Genomic DNA, 2278 nt, shown 5'->3' on the forward strand with positions numbered 1-2278 from the left:
GTGTTGTTGTGTGTAGTGTGTGTGGCGTGATATGGTGTGTTGTTGTGTGTAGTGTGTGTGGCGTGATATGGTGTGTTGTTGTGTGTAGTGTGTGTGGCGTGATATGGTGTGTTGTTGTGCGTGGTGTGTTGTGATACTATTCCACTAACATCGTTGTTTGTCTTGTTGTGTGTTGTTGTGTGCTGGTGTGTTGTGGCGAGATGTAGTGTGTGCTGGTGTGTTGAAGAGAGACTATTCCACTAATGTCGTATGTGTGTTGTTGAGTGTCCTGGTGTGTTGTTTAGTGTGTTGTTGAGTGTGCTGATGTGTAATTGCTCCTCCTACAGTTACAGCTGTATGCAGTGTTTCGACGGCGGCTTGCAGTCGGGCTGGTCGCTGTAGTTTGACGAGGAGTTGGTGGTGGTGACCTTGGTGAGGATGGCATCGCCGCTACTCAGGCCCGTCGGCGACGGCATCTCGTTGACCAGGGTGGTCTTGAAGCTGTTCACCACTTTCTGTTGGGGACGGGAGAGGGGGGGGAGGGAGGCGAAGGGGCAAAGGTGATAAGATGAAAGAGCATCAGCCATCAACTCTACATCTAACATTTGTCAGGCAGCGTGGTGAAATCAGGCGCTCATCAAAATAATCAAAGTGAAAAAACGCACTTTTCAGTATGTTTGTGAATTTTTTTCGAATTTTAGTTTTTTGGCTCAACACCTTTTATGCCCATTAAAGAACACGTTTCTGTGTGGATTTTTACTGAAAAACGTAAATTTAAGGCACAAAATATGCAATTTTATAGCTTTCAAGGACTCTCAGGCTATTGAAATTGTCAAACTTGGACAGTCACTTTCTCGCTAATTTTACCACTGAAACCACAACAACAACAACCACAGAAACCAGGCCACCCCTCCTCCTTAAATAGCAAATATCTTGACTCTTATTCGATGGGTACTTTTTTTTGTTCTAAAGCAACACAAATAAACAAGCTTTAAGATGATACCAATAATTCCAAATGCATAAGGTCATTACCTGATTATTATTCTTATCATGGTGAAATGAGGCCCTACCTGATTATCATTCTACCTGTATTACCTGTCCTGGGCAACGTCATTGCACACCGGACAGGTCCATAAGTGCTCAGTTCCCCCCAGCACCAAAGCCCGCAAGATATCCATACTGATTGTTCAGGTGGCTGTCTGATTATGGCGATGTCTTTCCTTTCCAGATAATCATTCCTTTCTTCCTTCTCCCCTCTTTATCCCCATTTCCTGCATCCTAATGATTGCATGGTGTTCTGCTGTCTCCCTGTCTTCCTCATCCCGCAACTTTTTCTCCAGGGTCTTCAACACTTCTCCTTTGTCAAATTTCACCTCACCATCAACCACGGCACTGCCTGCCAGCCTATCAGCCTCCTCATTGTCTTTCACTCCAGAGTGCCCAGGACAGAATATCCACGTGAGGCCGTACCTGATTATTATTTTGATCACGGTGAAATGAGGCCGTACCTGATACAAGGAGCTTCCCTTGGTGGTGGCGACAGCGTGGATCATTCCCGAAGGTATACAGACCACGGAGAGGAGGGCGATGACCCAGCCCAGACCGATGGCCCAGCTGGGGTACTCGTAGCCCGCCACGGAGAGAGGCTTGTACTGGATCAGGCTGAACACCCACACAGCCTGGAGGGAGGGAGAGGGGGAGAGGGGGGGGAGGGAACAAAAGTTTTGTTTGAGTAAAGAGAAGCACATCGACATAATAAGGGTCATTTAATGCTGGGAAAAAGTAAGACAGACACACAGAAATAATAGAGGGGAAAGTAAAGAAGTAGGACCTACCAGTAGTACCCTCCAACCACCCACCAAAGATTAGAGTTTAGTTTTAGTTAGTGTTTTACGGCACTTGCAACACAATAAGGTCATATAAGTACCGAGGATTAGAGGTGTTACAAGAGAGTAACAAACATAAAAAAGAAACCACCCACCCAAAAGATTTGTTAGTTTTTGAAAGAGCTGTACAGCACATGCAACACAAATAGGTCGTACTAAGTTTTTGTAAATTTTTTCTTCTTCTTCTATTTTTTTGGTAAGTGTTTTAGGACACTCGCAACAGTATAAGGTCATAATATGAGCACGCAGGACACATAAAACATTTTCAGTGGGTAGGAAATTTTGGATGTTGCCCAGGAGACGGCCGAAGCCTACTCTTTATTGATATTTGATCACCAAGGGATCTTTAACATACGCAACTTACTTAGGGAGGGAGGGAGGGAGGAAGGGAGGGAGGGAGAGAGAGAGAAAGA

At 45.2% G+C, this 2278-nt stretch overlaps 1 protein-coding gene across 1 annotated transcript in view; it reads right to left on the minus strand.

Annotated features, from left to right (window-relative positions):
• Positions 1 to 60: 60 nt before the first annotated feature.
• The window catches only part of LOC101847545 (sodium- and chloride-dependent GABA transporter ine), a gene marked incomplete at its 5' end in the record, with an annotated part of 46593 nt that continues 44375 nt past the window's right edge, over positions 61 to 2278 (minus strand). The window contains 2 exon segments of the mRNA XM_013090064.2: positions 61 to 494; positions 1488 to 1658. Coding sequence (XP_012945518.2) covers positions 327 to 494; positions 1488 to 1658 — 339 coding nt within the window.

This window comes from Aplysia californica, unplaced genomic scaffold, assembly GCF_000002075.1.
Source record: "Aplysia californica isolate F4 #8 unplaced genomic scaffold, AplCal3.0 scaffold01129, whole genome shotgun sequence".
In the NCBI taxonomy this organism is placed as follows: Eukaryota; Metazoa; Mollusca; class Gastropoda; order Aplysiida; family Aplysiidae; genus Aplysia; species Aplysia californica.